The 17827-nt window shown below is 34.7% G+C and overlaps 2 protein-coding genes across 3 annotated transcripts; both read left to right on the forward strand.

Annotated features, from left to right (window-relative positions):
- The first annotated feature begins 3259 nt into the window (after positions 1–3259).
- Positions 3260–7751, forward strand: LOC107087852 (nuclear transport factor 2-like). 2 transcript variants are annotated; one of them, XM_015379646.1, is made up of 5 exons: positions 3260–3340; positions 4201–4315; positions 4423–4494; positions 4745–4843; positions 7470–7751. In XM_015379646.1, the coding sequence occupies exons 2-5, from the start codon at positions 4217–4219 to the stop codon at positions 7584–7586; spliced, it is 387 nt and encodes a 128-aa protein (XP_015235132.1). In that variant the 5' UTR covers positions 3260–3340; positions 4201–4216; the 3' UTR covers positions 7587–7751. The 2 variants fall into 2 exon arrangements, with proteins under 2 accessions (XP_015235132.1, XP_015235133.1); XM_015379647.1 differs by having other exon boundaries at positions 3265–3345.
- Positions 7752–8874: 1123 nt separating this feature from the next.
- LOC107087851 (ribonucleoside-diphosphate reductase subunit M2 B-like) lies at positions 8875–16383 on the forward strand. Its single transcript, XM_015379645.1, has 9 exons — positions 8875–9001; positions 9473–9637; positions 12935–13051; positions 13271–13404; positions 14391–14485; positions 14604–14737; positions 15198–15302; positions 15401–15514; positions 15738–16383. The coding sequence occupies exons 1-9, from the start codon at positions 8969–8971 to the stop codon at positions 15885–15887; spliced, it is 1047 nt and encodes a 348-aa protein (XP_015235131.1). The 5' UTR covers positions 8875–8968; the 3' UTR covers positions 15888–16383.
- Positions 16384–17827: the final 1444 nt, after the last annotated feature.

The raw sequence follows: 17827 nt of genomic DNA on the forward strand, positions 1-17827 counted from the left end.
AATCTGCCGAGGCTGACTGGGGTTCAAGGAGACAGAAGCAGAGATAAAAAAGGCGGCTTAATGCCAATATCACCTAGGAAGAAATGAGTAGAGCTGTTGACATAAAAAATGGCAAATATCCAGGTCTAGATGGGTTAGGCAATAGGTTTTATGAACAATTTAAGTTCGAACATGTACGTATGAGAAATGTTAAACCATGCAGGACTCTACCAAATAAACTCTTTAAAAAAAAACGTAAAGATATGGGAAAATCTCGTCTTAAATACCATTTATTTATTCAATTCTAAACACTTTCCCAAAAAACTAGCCAATAAACTTTATATGGTGCCAAAAAAAACATGTATAATCTGATCAGAGCAGGTTTGTTCCAGTTAGAAAATCTTTTACTGCCTTTAGGGGCTTGCCTAGTGTTATTAGTTGTGCTAAAATGCATTACTTAGCTATTGAATTGTTGAATTGTAAGTTAAATTGGCAAACCTCTTTGCAGTACTAGAAGATTTTTACTGGGACATGATCTAATGGATTAAACTATTGTATAAAAATCCCACTGCTTGAATCGCTACAAATGAAACGCTGCCCACTATGGCTTTGTAGATGAATTAGACAGGGGTGTGTGCTTAGTTCAATGTTTTTGGCTCTTACATTGAAACTGTGTGACTTTATGCTGATGACTTTTTCCTCTAAAGCACACGGCCTTAAACGGCTGTTCCAAATATCCTGTCTGGTATTGAGAAGGTATACGATTTACCTGGGGGGGAAAGTGAATTGCTCTCCATTAAACTGAAGAATTATGAATTACATTTCTTCTGTTCAAAGTGAACTTTGAGAAGATCATCTACCTGGCCCTGATAATAAAAAATAAAAACTTATTGGTAATTTATTTTTGTGTTCCTCTTTTGGAGATGCTTAAAATAACATTCACTTTTGGAAAAGCTTCCAATTTAATGAAATGAAAGGGTGAATTAGAGCGGAATGCTTTTTCTTCAATACTACCGGTATACACATGTGGACTAAATTGTTGGTATTCCTTGTTTAGTAAAAGAAAAATCCATGATGGTCACAGAAATAACTTGAATCTGACAAAAGTAATACCGGTAAATAAAATTCTATAAAAATATTTCATTTAAAGTAAGACTGCTTTTCAATCATGCTTCAACCAAATGATTTTAAAAATAACGTAATAGTCTTAGGCAAAAGTGATAGTACTGTCAACATCACGCTTTGAGGCAATCACTGCAATCAAACTCTTCCTGTAACTGTGAGGGGTGTGAAGGAAGCCATTTATGTTAAGAAAGAAAACCGACCTTAAACAGCGCTCAAAAACCTGCAATGCAGTGAAAGAGTTGACTCCTTCCCAGAATAATCACAACCTCCACCCACAGAACACCTCGCCTATTTAGCAGGCCAACAATTTCCTCTAATGTCCCCTTTCAGAGACATAGACAGGTATCTGGTATTGCAGGCTAACAAAGAACCCAAACGACCCCCCATTCCTAAGGGACGAACCCGTTCGTCCAGTTCAATTTGCATGTTTTCTAAACCAAAACAAGGCTTTGTTTTTAGTCCACTCTATAAAGCCTTTTTAACATTTTTGGAGTAGTGTGAGCGGCCTTCTCCTAACGGTGACTGGGGATAAAACCAGAGAGGTAGACTTAAAAAGAAACATATAGGGACACTGATTCATTAAAACTTCCAATGTTAGAAAAGGTAACATAAAGGTAGATTCTATAACTGGTTCGGTCTATGAAATGAACAATTAAGTGGATGAGTTCTCAGTTGGTTTTCAATGCCAAAAGGGAGGAAAGAGAGCACATATAGTTAGTTAGCAAACCCAAAATATAGATAAATAGCCCATATCCTTTTTACTTTGATTTCAGTGTTGAATCCTGCTTTTATTCTTGATTAGATTAAATAAAAACAAAGGGTTGAATTTTTGCTAGCTTTAAGACTGGTTCTCCAATCCTTTTTTTTATACATCTGTGTCAAATCAAATCTATTGTTAGCTCAAAAGATGTATATACCCACTTTAAATGTATTGAGCTTGGTTTGATGCCATGCACTAAAAATAATTGATAAAACTTGCATATTTGCTTTAAATGCTTCAAATTTAAAATGAGATGTTTGCGCGCATATTTTATCTACATATATAACGATCCTTAATCAATAGCATAACATATAGTTCCAAGGCCCTCTTCTTTGTTTTAACATAAAGGTTTTTGTAACCTTTTTTTTTTTTATAAAAAATAGTCAAACAACAATTTTTCATCACTTCAACTTCGACTCCCCCCTATTCACATATTAATTCTGTCTGCTAAAAAACAATTTTAGATATCTAGAAGAACATCAAATTATTATGTTATTAAAATTACAGGAATTTTTTATTATTTGTTTCAAATCAGGAGCAGTACAGTGGGTAGCCCTGCTGCCTTGCAGCAAGAAGGATCTGGGTTAGATTCCTGGCCCAGGGTCTTTCTGCATGGAGCGTAGGTTCTCTCAGGGTACTCCGGCTTCCTCCCACAGCCAAAAAACATGACTGTTAGGTTAATTGGCTTCTCTAGAGTCTCCTTAGGTGTGAGTGTGTGCGTGAATGGTTGTTTGTTCTGTTTGTCTCTGTGTTGCCCTGTGATGGACTGGCGAGGGTGTACCCTCGCCAGTCCAGGTGTCCAGGGTGTACCCCGCCTCTCGCCTGTAGACAGCTGGAGATAGGCACCAGCACCCCTTGCGACCCCACTTGGGATTAAGTGTGTAAGAAGATGAACGGATGGATGTTTCAAATCATGAAAATGAGACTCTAAGATGCAAATATCCATAAAAACTACAATTTTAGACTGATTATTACAGATATCTGACATCTGTGTTCTTACAGGGAACAACAGACATTTTGACCTTTGACAATGTAGATCTTATGCCTCAGTGTTTTAAATTTAATACTATTGGAAAATGTAACCTTATCTTGTTGTCTTAGTTCAAAATTGTTAAATCTAAAAAAATATAAATTACTCAAAACCATCTTAAAAATGTAAATTAAATTCGAGTAAAGTGAAACTAGGATGGTAAATAATAAAAAAAGAACTTAAAATAAGGTCATCATAACTATCTGTTTTAATCTGAAACCTACAATTGTAAAAAACGCTCCGCTTTTTCGTCCTGCACAACTTTCACTTGCAGCCATCTGGTACGCCGCAGACAGAAACGAGTGAACCCACAGAAAAAAATTTTGACGTTCCTTCGAAGCTGTGATTGGTCAATTTGTAATGACGTCGTGACCTAGTCAGGAAGCGGGAACAGAACTTTTATTTCAGTTAACTTCATCACGTTGATTTGTCTTCCGTTGAGAAAAGTAAGGTAAACTTACTATAACCGTATCACGTTCCCTCTCTCATTTCCTTTTTAACCTTGTAGTGACCTTATTTACACTGGGGTGAGCTTAAAAAAAGGAAAAGTTTAAAGGGAAAATTGAGAATGAAGTTTTCTTGAAAAAGAAGCAGGCCCTTACCCATGCTGCTGCTAGCAACTAGTAAACTTAGCCCAACCTGCGCTATCTTGTTCACCTCAGATTAGCTAATCTCTGAGAAATATAAACTATTTTTATTGTTGCAATTTATTGTTTACTTGTAATATATGTAAATATGATTTAACTGCTTTGGCTTTAAAGATGCAGGTTATGTATAGCACATTTCAAAACTTTTTATATCCTTTCCTTTTTCACATTTTAAAATCTTGAATGCAAATTTGTGCATTAAATGGAGGGGATAAAATCATGGTAGTAATTCAAAATAAGTTCATTTTTCGTTACTCAGTACTGAAAAGCACATGAAGCCTGATGTGTGTCTTCCCTAGTATATTTTATCTTCTGAATTATGTTTTGCAGTACTGGAATAAAAAAATATTAGTTTCTACTAGATCTGATCAGTTCTTCCTGCTAGTTTTAAATATACATATATGTGAATGTATGTTTGAATTTCCATAAACCATCCATCAGAGCGAAAATATTTATATCTTCTGCCAATAATGCCATTTTTGATGTACCAGATTCTATGTGACTATTGTTTACACAAAAGAGTAATCGCTTTTGACTTGGTATTGACGACTGGGGGACACTACAGTCGATCACACGAGCATGTATTCATAAATGTAAAGTAAATCTCCTTTTTTAATTACAACCAACGGCTTTATTTTTAACTTGCTCTGTTTTCACAGATCCCAAGTCTCAAACATGGCGGGTGAAATATGGCAAAAGATTGGAGAAGGCTTTGTTCAGGAATATTACAACCAGTTTGACAATACTAACAGGATGGCGATTGCTAATCTCTATGTAAGCTTTACAGTCTAATTCTCATTGGTTATAACTACATCTTATGCAGTTTTACACCATATAACCTAGTATTTTGAATACCTTATGTCTTTTTTTTAACCCTTCAGTCACCTAATGCTTGTCTAACATGGGAAGGATCGGCGTTTCAAGGGAAAGAAGCGATTGCCAACAAGCTAGCAGTGAGTATTTTTTAATAATAGTGTTGATGTGAATTTTAATCTATAGCCGTACAGTATGTTTCCTTTCTAGTCTGTCAATAGCTTTATTTTCCTTTAGCCATTTGAATCCTCATGTTTGTGCACATACTGAGCTGACCATTTCTAGGTTTGCACTCACCAACATCTCTTCTTATCTTTCTGCATTATCAATAGCAAATGATTCTATATTTTTTAGTATCTGATATTTAAATAGTCTTGTCTTTATTGACAGAGCCTACCTTTCAAGATGATCAAGCACATCATTACAAAGCAAGACTTCCAACCAACTATCGATAGTTGCATCCTCATCATGGTCTTTGGACAGTTAAAGGTAACTCAGCTATAAAAGTTAATCTATGCATAATTGTAAAATGGGTAGGCTGGGTCTGACTCTCTCTTTATTGACATTCTCTTTAGCGCAGCTGCATCTAGTGGATTTATAATGCTACTCCAGCCACTACTGTAGTGCACCTTATAGTGCAGTGCATTTTATATATGAAAATGTTAAGATAGTCAATTCATTAAAGGTGTGCCTTATAGTGCGGAAAAGACGGTAATTTAATATGACATAATTAAAACTCAGCATCCAGCACACATGCCATTTCTGCCTAATCGTTTTTTATTTTTTTTTATTTTTGGTTTTTGTAAAAAGGATAACTGGAATCATACCAAATTGGTTTGTTCTGTACTTCCAAAATCAGCACATTTTCTTTTGAAGTTGTGAGATGCTCTCTTGGAAGCTATGACTGGATTTGAAGAAAAATTTAAGCCTTTCAGAATCGAATAAATATTTTGATCGAGATGACATATGTGCTTGCTGGTTTGCTGAAGTGCCAAGAGAATAGGACATTTTAAACAGATGAGCTTTGAGTTGTGATTTGAAATGGAGAAGTGGGTAAGTATTTCTAAGTAGAGGTAGTAGAGAGCTCCAGAGACGGGTGGAACAGCGGCTGCATGCTCTGCCCCCCATGGTGATGAGACGCGTGGACGGACAGACAGGTGTAAAGCAGATGAGGATCTGAGAGCACGGGAGGGGGTGGGAACATGCAGGAGGCCTGACAGATATAGAGGGGCAAGGTGGTGAAGGACCTTGAATGTCAACATGAGAATTTTATATTGAAAACGGAACGGCACAGGTTAGCCAGTGGAGCTGTCCGAGGACCAGGATGCTGCGGTGGATAGAGGAAATTCTTGTTCTAAGGAGAGCAGCCGAGTTCTGGACCAGTTGTAGTTATTGAAATGATTTCTGAGGAAGGCCAAAGAGGAGAGCGTTACAAGATTCCAGTCGGGACGTGATGAGCCTGTAGTCAAGTATGGCTGCAGTGTCTGGAGTAAGGGAGGGATGTAGACGGCTGATGCTTCTTCAGTGGAAGTAGACAGACTGGGTAAAGTTTTTGATACGGGATTGAAAGGATAGGGTGCTATCGAGGCTGACACCCAGACTATCTAAAAATTATGCTCTAATTAGTAGTTACTGATCGGCCATTGTTTTACTTTGACAAACCAGATGTTCATGACTTTCTTTTTCCTGTTTGATCCACAAGTTTCCAAAAATGAATCTGAACATTATTTATTAGTAGTTGTTTTTTTCAGGTCTATACTTTTTTTTTAACAAACTTCTTTTCTAGTTTCAGGGTTTATTTTTGTATGTTTGTTTTTTAAATAAACGTTATGGCCACAATTTAGCTCCATTGTATATTCATGTAATTTTTATTGAGGGATGCATCTAAGAAGTACTTGGTAAACCTGAGGGAGCTGCAGGTTCATGAGCTCAGATAGAAGAATCTGTCAGCGGTGTAACTTTTTGACTCCTCGTGAATTTAACTGTTGAAAGTAACCAAGCAGAGTCGTGTTTACAGTCTGCCATAAGCCATGTAAGGGACATACCGGTAATACGAACATGAAAGGTTTTCTGGTCATACGAAGAAACCTTTTTCTAGTACATATAAATGTCGTTTCCCATCAGTGAATTAATGCTGCACATCTACCTGAACGGACTGTTCCTAGGATAAAATGTGGTGTCAGCAGCAATCTGTGGATATGGCCTTCTTTAGCAGCAACAGGGAAAGTGGTCAGAACTGTTGTGAAAATAGTCGGACCTTTTGGTAAACCCAGAAGAAAACGTCTTAGAGACTGCAAAAAATGAGACCTGGGTAGGGATTCATCAGAACAAAAATGTAAATGTAAACAAGATATAAATGCATTGTTATTTAAACGTGTTATATTGATGTGTTACAGTGGTATATTCAAAGTCCAAATCTATCCATTTCAGAATCTGCTGTAACCAGCTTGTTTTAATCACAGCTGGATTATTGAGACACCATTCATTGATTTTCTTATCCCACTACCTTATCTGAGCTGGATCCTATTTGCCACACTGTTTTACGCTATATAATAGGCTAACCCTCACCAGATCTACCTTACCCAGTAACTGTGTAATGCAGCATTGGTATAGATTTATAAAGTAGGTTTTATGCTAACTTAAAATCTCCCATTTTAGGTCAACTGCCATCTTACTCCACTCCCTTACTCCTGGAATCTCGCTTTTCTTTCTTCGGTCTTAGAAAAGTTGTCTGAAGTTTTAGTTAGCTTTCATCTTAAATAGCAAGTTCTGTACATATTGTCTTATACCATGAGAAGATGTATACTTTTAAATGTTAAAGTTTTAGTTTTTCAACAAAAAATGTAATGGTTTGCTGATATGTTTTGCATTGTGTCTTTTGCTTATTATCTTGACCAGAAAATCTTGATACAAGAGATTAATAATTTTAATGTCTTTCTTTGATGGAAAAATACAATTTTTCTGTCTTTCACTTGCAATACCTTTTATAATTTATTAATCTGTTCTAGTGATGCAGCTGTCATTTAGAAGACCTTTTTGAACTATTCTTGCTTGTATTTAATGAGGTTGAACATTGATTATTTAAATTGAATAATCTCTCTTTGTCTTGGAACAGGCAGACGATGATCCACCAATGGCCTTTCATCAGGTGTTTATGCTGAAATCCCAAAACGGTGGATGGGCTTGCACAAATGATGTGTTTCGTTTGGGGGTGCACAATATACCGGTTTAATGATCTAGATCCCTCATCCATAATAAAAAACTGTTCTAAGTTCACTTTGTTCTCGATCTTCGATTTAAATAGAAATCTGTATGTAAAGTTTAATCAGTAAAAATGCTATCATTGTTGTTTGGCTGCTATGAAAAGTAACATTCCTGTCAAATTAAATAAAAAAAAGACAATATAAAAGTTGTTTTTTCATTTTCGTATCTAAATTTGTTTTATTTTTTTGAAAGTTTCACTATATGTTTTTTATTTATTTTTTATTGCAAAAAAAGAACATACATTAGCCATATAGAACATTATAAATTAAAAACATACAACAACAAAGGGCTTTAGAGAACAGAACTATTATTTTAAAATGTCAAAATCAAATATATGCTCAAGGGTTATAATTCTTTAAGGGCAATTATAATTTGCATGGCTTTAGCATTTGAGCAAAAAGTTTAAGGATTCTATGTAGATATTAATAGAAGATAAGAAAATCTGGAAATTAGGTTTTTGTTGTAAATATTTGGAGGTGTGAATATGATTTGCATTTACCATAAATAGAAAAAAATAACAAAAATTCTGTTTTGAGAAGTTCTTATTTCTCCATCCCAAACAAAACATCCTTATCTGTTAAAGTAATGTTAAGATTTTTTTGACATATTACTCCAGAATATTTTGGTATAATTACAAATTCCCAAAAAAGTTGACTTTTCTTCATTATTGTTACAAAAAATACACATTGGGTCCAAATCCCATTTATATGTATTTATTTATCATTTATTCTATTTATTCTATTTAGATCTTTTTATTTAAAAAATGCTTTAACAGGATAAACATTATGAATAATTTTATAAGAAATTTCTCTCTTTATTTTTGTATATTTTTAAGGAGCTACCAAGTCCACTTTGAAATTCTAAATTTTCAAAAGTGTTGAACCAATAAAATATACAAGCTGGTGAAAAAACATCTCATAATAGAAAATTTCTTAACCTTTTGTTGGTTGTAGTCTTACTTATAAAAGCACATTCACAATCAACATAAATGGAGTTTGGATCAAAACAGTAAATTTGACATGTGGGTAAAGATGATAATAGCTTAAATAACCCACTAAGGATTGCGTCAAACACAACAGCATATTCTTTAGGGGTAACAGGAAACTTGAAACGTGACATAAAGTCAGAATAAAACAGTAAATGCCCATGTTGGATTTAGTAATTGGCTTACAAGTAGTTTCATAATATGTTACATATTATGAAGATGATTGTTACGTCACATGTCCCGTATCTGACCGCCAGGGGCGCTGTGGTGCACCGTATGGCACATTTAAAGCGACATTACAAGCCTTTTCATTTCTGGTTATGGAAACGAGCTCCAGATAGCAACAAAAGCCTTATTCCTGAAACATGACGCCGACTGTAAAGAAGTCCTCCTCTCAGGTAAACGGGAACTTAAACATATAGCTGCTAACTATATATAAAATATCTGTAAACCGTTTGCTACGTCGTCTTTATTTTTAGCGTGGTGACATTTAATGATTAAAGGCTTCATGAGGAACAGCACTTATTTAAATTCGTTCAAGATGTTAGGTTTTTGTGAGGCGCGAGTGTAAAAAAAAAATGATTTTTATTTATATCCGCCTATGTTCACCTTTCGTTTAGTGTGGGTTTATTTATTGTCTGATTAAACTCTGAGGTTAAAGCTAAATTATAGCTACAGTTCAATGAAAATAAATGTTAAGAAGTGTTTTGTAAGCATTTAAAAGGATATTTGGACAATAACGTCTGTTGGGGAGACTTCAACGTCTTCTTTGTTTTGACTCAGTGCGCATGCGCGTAAGGTTTTTTAATTAAAGAACATTGTTGTAAATTACACAGGAAAGCAATGAAAACTTGAGTGAATCTTTTCAGAACGGTTTCGAAGGAGATTATCGGGGCCATGAAGCTGGTATCAACGCCGAGGACGAACCTCTTCTCCGGGAGAATCCCAGGCGGTTTGTCTTGTTTCCCATCCAGTATCCGGATATCTGGAAGATGTACAAACAGGCACAGGCCTCTTTCTGGACGGTGGAGGAGGTCATTTCTAATTAATTATCTAACATTCAAATTCCATATTTAAACAAATTAAAATTTTAAATGATGTATCTGCACTTTACATTGGTAACAATTACAGAATCATTTACCTTTAATCTCATTAAAACCACCCAAATGATCTTATATATATATATATATATATATATATATATATATATATATATATTACCTGTCAAAATTATTCACACCTCTTGAACAATATGCTTGACTTGAATGTTGAATTGAATCTTGAGTGCTAAATGTTATTTAAAATGGGTTATTTTATTTATAAAAAAAAAGTAAAAGTAAAAGAGTAACATTTATATTTTACAAACCCAAGGTGAGTCCTTCCTGCATTTGTGACAGGTATACTTTGTGCAGTGCACACAACGCTCAGTGCTGTGGTTCCTGTTGCAGAGATTGCACACCTGGCCAGCTTATAATAATAATGAAATATACAAAAAAACTGAGTTTAGCACATTTTCCCAAAGTAAGAGTTGTAGTATGAACTAGATGAGGCTATCTATGTGTGCTACAGGTTTTGTGGCACTACAATGATCTATAGTGTAATTATTGGCTATTATATGCTTATAATAACAATGAATAAATCTCCAAAAATACAGTTTAGCCTATCTTCCCTAAACAAGAAAGAAAATAATGTTATAACTGTAAATATACAGTCATATTTTTATATTACTATTTTGTTATGTTTTTATTACTTTTTTCAAGCCTGTACTTTAAAATATGAAATTGTCTTTAGCTGTTCTAAACGAAATTTCTTTTTGTTTACACTCGTGTATACAAATGTCTAATATTTACGGTTTGCTTTGTTAAAACTAAATATTTGAATAGGATTTTATGGATTGGACCAAACTCAAACTAATAAGTCTTAAGTCTGCTTAAAATGAAGGATGTTTTATCCAAACCTCTCTTCAGATAAAATCCTAAAAATAGTTGTTTGCATTTGTACAAAACTGCAACTAATCGTTATGTAAAACTGTTTTGGTGCAGTAACTGGTCCACAACAACAAAACAGGCTTACCAAAATTACAATTACATAAGTTTAGACACAAATTTTGGAGAGCATCTATAATTAACAATTTCTGAGTCATGGCACGGACTCCTGATTGAATTCTGATCTGGACTTTGATTATATCATTGTGACCCATCAAACTCCTTTGATCTAAACCGTTCCATTGTAGCACTGTATTTGTTTAGGCTGATTATCTTGCTGCGATCTAACTCCCACTCTGAGGTCTCTTGCAACCTTGCATAGGTTTCCTTCCCATATTAGCCCCGTTCATCTTCCCATCTTCTCATACCGGCTTCACTGTTTCATATGGTGGTACCACCTATGCTACACAGTGGTGTCTTCTGATGCTCCTTCTCTTTGATTTACCTCTAATAAACAATTTATTTATCCATTTTGTCATTTAAGGTGATTGGTATCTCTGGGTTAGTTTCCAGTTGTGCCTATCTAGTTTTGAAACCCGAATTAAACTTTAAACATCCCTAAAACTTTATTCCACATCTGTCTGCTGTGGTTATTGGTCTTCATGATGCCGGTTATAATGTTCTCTAGAGAACATCTGCAGTTTTCTCAGAAGATCTGGATTTAAATTTAGATTACTTCAAACACACAAGTCAACTATTTTACCTAAGAGATAACTGCCAAATGCAGGTGGTTGTGCAGTATTTTGTTTTGATTTATCAGAGTAAAGGGCTGAAAACCAACATTTTGGCTCTTTTGATGGAAAAAAAAAGTTTTGAAAACCTTTTCTTGCTCTGCTTTGTGTTGGTTTAATACATATAATACCCATAAAATACATTCAAAATAGTTGATGACAAAATGTGCAAAGATTGGGTTGTGAATAGGGCTGGGTAAAAAAATCGATTTAATCGATTTTGAATCGATTCCTTTACATTTTTGCAAAATCGATGTCTAGGGAATGAGATCGATTCATTTTATAGTGACCCGCGTGACGTTCACATTCAAATAAGCAGGAAAGATGCACTCAAGATTACTTCCAGCCAGACAGCTGCAAATATAGCCAATAGGTTGACTGAAGATATTAACAAATGGGGGCTAACCAGAAAACACCCTGTAGCTGTTACAGACAACGCTGCACATATGGTTTGTGCAGTGGAGATAATGCAGCTCATGCATGTCTACTGTTTCACATCTGTTTGCTCAAGTGAGGCTTCACTTTTTCACTTTTCACAAACAAGTTTGCACTTTTGAGACAGTTTAGTTCACATCTTGTGTTTAAACTGTCTGATTTACAAATGTGCACTTTGTGTTTAATATGACAGGAAAAAATAAAATACATGATTTTGAAACACAGTTGAACCACTTTCATTATTGTAAAAACAGATCGAATCGAAATTAATCGATTTAGAACTGTATGAATCAGAATCGAATCGATTCAGGACTTTGGCGAAAATACCCAGCCCTAGTTGTGAATCATGCAATTCAATCAATACCTTCATGCAATTTAATACATGAAAGAAATTATCAAATTTTATTATGTATTTACATGGAAATGGAATTACCATATTGTTAATTATTATCTTTAAAGGAACTTAATTTTTGTTTTATAACCATTGCGTAAACATAAGTGCATATAACTCTAGTTGGTTGTCGAGATACCTTTGAGTTCTGATTAGTCATTCAACAAATGCGTTACTGGTTAGATTGGTTCCATTGTTATGCCATATTGGCAACGGGTCAGAGAACTCAAAGGGGAAAGCTGCCAGGATTTCCTTATACAGATAGCCATGTTTAAGTTTAAGTATACATTTTCCCATTGCCACAAGCTTTAAGGTTGACGATCAGACTCATTGGGTAGATGGCAAATTATTATTGAATTAAATTGAATTGAAAAACAGAACCAATAAATAATGTAGAGCAATAACAGATATATTGCACATTCAAAGTTTTGTCACTTTCTGCAGGTCACATGTCCTCAACCTAGGATATAAAGTAAATGCTAAAACAGCATTTCCTAATTACACAACATTTCAACCCTATTAAAGGTACCATTGTGGAGGCACCACCCTTTAAAACCTGCCAAAGCAGTCGGTGCAGGAGGAGTGACTGTGCTGCAAAATGCAGACATGTCAAACCAGCCTCCAGTAATTACCTGTTGGGAGCAATTGATGCGAATGCTGCTTCAATGTTTTTATTTTTTAAACCATAACTGAAAAGTAAATAGTGTGTTGTGTACTTTTAAACAGACATATAGAGTCTATGAGAATGCAGCCTTCTTCAAATCTGAATCCGACTTTGTCCTCTTCCAGGTTGACCTCTCCCATGACTTGGTGGACTGGGGCCGTTTGAAGCCTGATGAGAAACATTTTATCTCACATGTCTTAGCCTTTTTTGCCGCCAGTGATGGTATTGTCAATGAGAACCTGGTAAGAAAGTGGTGTTTTATTCCTGTAATAAATACCTAGTAGTTTAAATTAGCAAATTAGCCTTTCATTAAATCTATAACATTTAAATAATTCAATAGTGGCAGTTTTTGGAACCCATTTTCTGCTCAGTGATAACTGATTATTGTGTGTTTTTGCAAATGTAACCAGTGGAAAATTTCCTCATGTGGTTCAACGTTTTTTTTGGGGGGGTTTCAACAGGTGCAGAGGTTCAGCCAGGAAGTGCAGCTTCCAGAAGCACGCTCCTTCTACAGCTTCCAGATCCTCATAGAGACGGTTCACTCAGAGATGTACAGCATGCTTATCAACACCTACATAAAGGATCCTAAAGAGAGGTCAGCTACCTATTCCAAGTGTTATTTCTTTGTTTTATTTTGCCCTCTCACATCACTTCTAGGTTTCGGAACACACAGATTGATTGCTCTTATTGAGCAAATACCTGAACATCATCTTGATTTTCAAAATAGTTTATTAAAGACGGCTATATATCCTTAAAAGCCTCTATATACTAAAGTATTCCTGAGAGTATTTATTTGTATATGTGAGTATATCATCAACTGCACACATTAGATCAATTACTGGGCTTGTAGAAGTTTAGTTAGGTAATCAAAGCCTAACGATTGAACATTAAATGCACAAATATAAGCAGCAAATATAACCATTATGCACTCAGTATACTCATCTATAAGAGAAGATAGCTCCTGAAAATATCTGGATTGCTCACAGGCTTGAGCTCCTCTGGGCTTTGCACCACAGCGGAGCAGGCATAATCTAAATTAGGATAACGCAGGGCAGAGAAGAGCTGTACTAAGTGTTAAGTGTGGGTTAGGTTGCAGGTCAGAACTCCATTACAAAGTTTTGGTTGACACAAAAAACAAGCACTGTCCTTTACCAAAAGAATGTCATACTCCGTGAAAGATAGTGGCTGCATCCTGCTTTCACAGAAGGAACTGTGGTTCTTAGATTTGACCCAAAATGCCCAAGTGTCTACTTTGGAGCCTGAGGGATTTTAAGTTTTACAGTAAATTAATAACACCAATTTAATTTATAAAATAATTTCTTTAGAGAGAATAATGGAACATTAGGAATCATCAAAAGTAAGAAAAAAAATCGATCTTAAAATCTGTGGGCTTATCTGAAAAAGATGGTATTCTAATATAAGAGACAGTTTGCAAAGTCATATCCAGTAAGCATTGGTGTATCTTATATATATTTTTTTTATTTCTTACAGATTTTTATTTTTTTTTTTAAGTTAAACCTCATTATATTGCAGGCATTGCCTTTGTCTCAGTCACTGTTTCACTTTACATCTGTGTTTTAGGGACCACTTGTTCAACGCTATTCAGACCATGCCTTGTGTGCAAAGAAAGGCGGATTGGGCCCTCCAATGGATAAATGACGACCAGTCCACCTTTGGTAGGCCGCGAAACTTCCAAAAAGATCACTAATAATTGAATTCATATAAAACAGCAACCCACACTAGAGGAACATCTTTCTTTTGGTAGCTTAATAGCTTTCATGTCTTTGTCCACAGGGGAGCGACTGGTGGCTTTTGCAGCTGTAGAGGGGATCTTCTTCTCAGGCTCATTTGCTGCCATCTACTGGCTAAAGAAGAGAGGCCTCATGCCCGGCCTTACCTTCTCCAATGAACTCATCAGCAGGGATGAAGTGAGGGGGATAGAGATTCTTTTTCTTTGAACTGTTGAAATCCTTATTTTTTTTAAATAAATTGGAAAAGTATTGGGATGTAGCAGAGAAAATGTCATAAATAATGGTTTATTCAGAGTATTAAAAGGTACTACCCATTTCTCTAAAAAAAAATCCAGTAATTATTAAATATTTTCTCATTTCTTTTTTAAATGTGAAGAAGAAACTCAGCATTTCTGCTTATCCAGGTTAGCTTGGAGAATAGTTTAATTAAAGTACTGGAAACAATGAGTGATTTGTTGTATTTAATTTCTATTGTTAGATATGTTGTATACCTGGTTATAATTTCTATAAAAGCATATATCATTGTTACAGACCTATTGTATTCTCTGTCTTCATATGTTTGATTATTTTTTTTGTAAAACACTTTAACTTATGTTGTGTCGTGAATAAAGTAGAATTTCTTTTTTTCTTTTCCCAGGGTCTGCACTGTAACTTTGCCTGCCTGCTGTACAGCTACCTGGTAAAAAAGCCTTCAGAGGAGAGAGTCAAAGATATTATTGGCAAAGCTGTTTGCATTGAGCAGGTCAGATAATGTTATTTCATATTGTAGGATTTTGTGGCCTTTATGTTTTTCATGCCGCATCGTTTCGGTAAATCATTTCTCTGTGTCCTGTGTTTTAGGAGTTTTTGACGGATGCCTTACCGGTTGATCTTATTGGCATAAACTGCTGTCTCATGAAGCAGTACATCGAGTTTGTTGCCGACCGGCTGCTTATTGATCTCGGATTGGCTAAGGTACTCATTTAAGGAATAATAAAACGCAATTAAGTCAATATATCAATGTGATTTTGTCCTGTAATTAATATAATGGTATAAAAGTAATGGTATTTTTGGTATTGAAATGGTGAAAAGAAAATATATTCATGAATTTCTTTATGTGAAATGTGTATTTTTGTGAAAAAATATAATAATTTATAATAATTTATCATTCTCTCTTATCTTTGTTGTCCTTAAATAGGTTTACAATGTGGAAAATCCTTTTGACTTCATGGAGTCCATTTCTCTAGAGGGAAAAACAAATTTCTTTGAGAAAAAAGTAGCCGAGTACCAAAGATTTGGAGTGATGTCTAGCATGGACTGTGAATTCACTCTGGACGCAGACTTCTGAAGATGCCACGAGGACGGCATCTTTACAGTCATCGTTTGAAAAAAACAGCAACTCCCTGGATACATCTAGAAGTTTTCTTTATCTAAACATTAAAAACAGATTTTCTTTGATAGATTTTAAACTGGGTGAATTTTAGCTAAGATTAATACCAAATTATATATTATAACTATTATGCTAAAGTAAAAGGGATTTTCTTGTGGTTGATTGAAGGTTATATCTTTTTTTTATATCTTCTTTAGGTAATGAATTGTTTCAGGTTTAAGCTGATTTGTTGAACCTTAAAATCAAACGGTGCTCTTACTTTTCTTTATGAGGTATTGTTACATTTGATCTTTTTATTTATTTATGGAAAATTTAACGTTGAGTAAAACTTGCCAAACCATTGTTGCACTATTATTTGTCCATACTTATATTCTGTTGACAAAAAAGTAAAGGTTTATTATTATTTAGAATTAACAACCTATATAAGAATAGTGGGATACAAATAAAGTCCTTAATTTTTTTTTCTCTTTGTTTAGGTTTTTTATTTTTTTATTTAAGATTTAGCTTTTTCCTTGAACATTTAATGTTAGTCTCAAAAAAAACTAAACCCCACTTTGACATTAAACTTTTTTTTCTATCAAATCTGAATGTAATGCAGTTTGCTGTTTCTAGGTCATGGCTTGGTTTTGCTCTAGACTTTTATATTGTTCAATAAAATAAAAGTTTTTAGAAAAAAATCAACTTTTGCCAAGAGATAATTTTTGTGACGGCGTTTAAAGCTTCTATCTAGGTAAAAATCTACCCTTAAGAGAAACCACACAAGGCCTCTGGTCAGATTTAGGTGTTTTTCCTCCTCTTTTTTTATTTTTAATCCAGGAATGAAACTCTTAACTACCAACAAAGGCAATTCTAGGACCAAGGTTTGGGGATGCTGACCACAAAGAGAACTATCTTGCTAGACATGATAAATGTCACTGTTTTCTACATTTTTTAAAACTTGCTCAATGCCAAGGATCTGAGGATTTTGCCAAATACCCAACAGGTAAAGCAGAAAGCAGCACTTTTTTAAGAATATTCCAACCATTTAAAGCTTTTGAACCAGTTTTCATTAAAAGGCTTTTCAGTGTGCCAAACTGGATGACTGGGAACTAGAACAGTTCTGTTAATGACCCATAGTCTTAAATCACAAGGCAGAATTTGAGGTCCTTTGGCTTGGTGGTTGGTATGCTGCTCTCTCAGTGCCTCCTCTCCCCCTGCTCTGCTCCTTCTCATATCCCTGTTGTTCTGCTTGTGCAGTGAAATTAAGCCAGTAGTAACGCATATAGATAATAAATAATAGATAATAATAGAAAATGTACTAAAGATGTCTTGTTTAGACAGAAGTTCACTGATATATTAAGTTTATGGGCGCTAAAATGATTTACTGAATGGAAGGCTTTGTCAGCTTAACTGCTGTTTGACTTGCCACTATTCTGTTTTTTTTTCTTACCCACTTTTTTCTGACCCTTGCACTTTGTACACACCTTGCTCCTCTTGTACAACCCTCCCTCTTTTGGCGGGCTATAATAAAATCAATTCTATTTAACTTGATGAATATATACAGCTGTTCTTGAAGGTTAAGACACACTCATAGAAAATGATACATAACAGTAATTTAGAAAATTATTCTAATTTTCATAGAATTTTCTTTTATCACTTTTTTCAAAGTTAATGTATTTCAATGGCAAATGATTTCTCCCATCTTTAATGGATGGTTGGATGATGGATTAAACCATTTCTTGCACGGCGGTAGGGGGGTTAAAGTATTGCTTTTAGAAGGAAGTGCTGTATAGTTTTTACAAATTTTTATTTATTTAATTTTTTTTTCTTTTTTTTTCAAAAGGCGCACACAGAAAAAAACCCTCCAATTTTAGGGATGCTTTGATTTTTTTTTTTTTTTTTTTTTTTTTTTTTTTTTT

The sequence above is a fragment of the Cyprinodon variegatus genome, unplaced genomic scaffold, assembly GCF_000732505.1.
Source record: "Cyprinodon variegatus isolate N-32 unplaced genomic scaffold, C_variegatus-1.0 Scaffold196, whole genome shotgun sequence".
NCBI classification, from domain to species: Eukaryota; Metazoa; Chordata; class Actinopteri; order Cyprinodontiformes; family Cyprinodontidae; genus Cyprinodon; species Cyprinodon variegatus.